General features: G+C 33.1%; 1 protein-coding gene across 1 annotated transcript in view; it reads right to left on the bottom strand.

Annotated features, from left to right (window-relative positions):
• Positions 1 to 1973, bottom strand: part of LOC105448319 — a 35700-nt gene that overhangs the window by 33360 nt on the left and 367 nt on the right. Inside the window, exons 2-3 of the mRNA XM_011686826.1 lie at positions 1031 to 1263; positions 642 to 949 (exon numbers count right to left, since the gene is read on the bottom strand). Of these exons, the coding sequence (XP_011685128.1) occupies positions 642 to 949; positions 1031 to 1263 (541 nt within the window). The remainder of the gene's footprint in view (positions 1 to 641; positions 950 to 1030; positions 1264 to 1973) is intronic.

The following is a 1973-nucleotide window of genomic DNA, read 5'->3' as shown; positions in this document are numbered from 1 at the left end:
TAAAACGACGACGTAACGACGCCATCTGGTGAGTCAAGTTATTCTACATGGGTAGTATACTAAATGTTACTCGTGAGGTACTCTTTTTTTGAATGCACGAATAGCACCGAATACATGCACTTAGAATATAAAATTACGTATGCACCACGGGAAGGAACATGCCGCTTGTCACTGGACAGGCTGATGTCTTCGAAACTCAGATACGGCTCGTGCGCGCGAGCGCGCACGAGCCTACTCTTCGTTCCAAAGACATCAGCCTCCTCATTGAAAGACGGCCTTCCTTCCCTTGATGCATAAATAACTATTATATTGTAAATGTATTTTATATTGTAAAAACAAAGTTTAAAACGATCACGAATATGCCTTCCCATGGTACAATCTCTCTAGAAAACCTTTTCTTCTTTCAAATTATGACATTTTTTTAAGAAAAAAGTACCTCTTTTATAAACATATTCAAGTTCTTATATCATGTATTAAATTGATATACTACATATATTTTGATTCAAAATAGATTTTTTAACTAACAATAAGTATCAATTATATTTTTATTTATTATATAATATATTTTTCCTAAATATTATAGTAAGTTTTAAACTTTTCAAGTAAAATAAAATAAGATAGAAAATAATATTGGTACTCACTTAAAACATTCCTATTTTTCAACTTGTCCTTTTTAGAGATATCCTTTGCTTGACGATGTTCCTTGTTGTTAATATTGTCGATATGAATTTCATAATGATCATCATGCCATTCATTTCGAATGGGAAGTCCATTCTGCCAATTTGAAGAACTAGTTCGATGTTCACCTTCATCGTTTGTCGTGTCAGATGAGATAGTGCATGTGAGGCATATAGCAGGACGCAAAGGCGATCCCGTAGGAGGAAGAGTAGAACTTACACGATAGAGGTGTCTCTGACCCGGTCTCATAAATGGAATACCGATGAAATATCTGGTTAAAATGCAAATTGTTTACCATGTTATATTGTAAATTAATTTAATAGATTATTAATTAATTTAATAGATTGCTCACATAGTATTATTTGTTTGGTCCCATACTAAAATCCTAACGACTTCAAATTTTCCATGCGTCAAAGGCACTACTTGTTTTCGGAGCACATTAGCCCAAATTATATGCTTGTAAAATCCGGCTGGTCCATCATCCACAGGACTTATTGCGATATAACTGCTGCCATTTATTGAAAAAAGAGGGGCTTCTGGTGGAGTATCCACCCATCCCTTATCGTTCTTTATTCTGTATATTTCCTAAAATAATTAATTTATAATTTTTAAAATAAAATACATGGTATGTCCCAAAAATGATGAGGCTAATTCTGGAAAAACCGGTTTATTGAAAATACACTTAATATTTTTAAAAGTAAGATCCTTGAGCGTCAATACAACAATTCCAGCGTTGCTGCCACTCTTCATAGCGGCGCAGGAAGTTTTGATCTTCCAGAGCACTCTGATGAGATGTCTAAACAGCCGCGACGGGTGTTCTGAAAAGCATGTCCGGTCAAGACTTCCTGCACTGCTACGAAGAGTGGCAGCAACACTGGAACCGCTGTATTGACACTCAAGGATCCTACTTTGAAAAATATTAAGTGTATTTTCAATAAAACGATTTTTCCAGAATTAATTCATTACTTTTGAGACCACGTATTTATATTTATTTTTTATATGTTATAAATATATGTATGTAAAAATATAAAATTATTATCAAAGCCACACATTAAAGAAAGACGTTAAAAAAAAAGGGCCGATTTTGATCCTCAAAGGTGTAAGAAAAATAAAAGTGTTTTTGATAGATTTTGATCTCCTGAATACAACAGAACTGTTAAAAAGTTCGTAAGGTAAACGTACCAGTGGCTGAACGTGTATCTATAGCTGAACAAGTACACAAAAATTTATTTTTAAGTGATTTTTTTCATAATATTATAATTTAATTGTAATCTTTAAATATTTTTACAATTGGA

The sequence above is a fragment of the Wasmannia auropunctata genome, unplaced genomic scaffold (genome assembly GCF_000956235.1).
Source record: "Wasmannia auropunctata unplaced genomic scaffold, wasmannia.A_1.0 LD336088.1, whole genome shotgun sequence".
Taxonomy (NCBI): Eukaryota; Metazoa; Arthropoda; class Insecta; order Hymenoptera; family Formicidae; genus Wasmannia; species Wasmannia auropunctata.
This window is presented reverse-complemented; position numbering and strand designations above follow the sequence as displayed.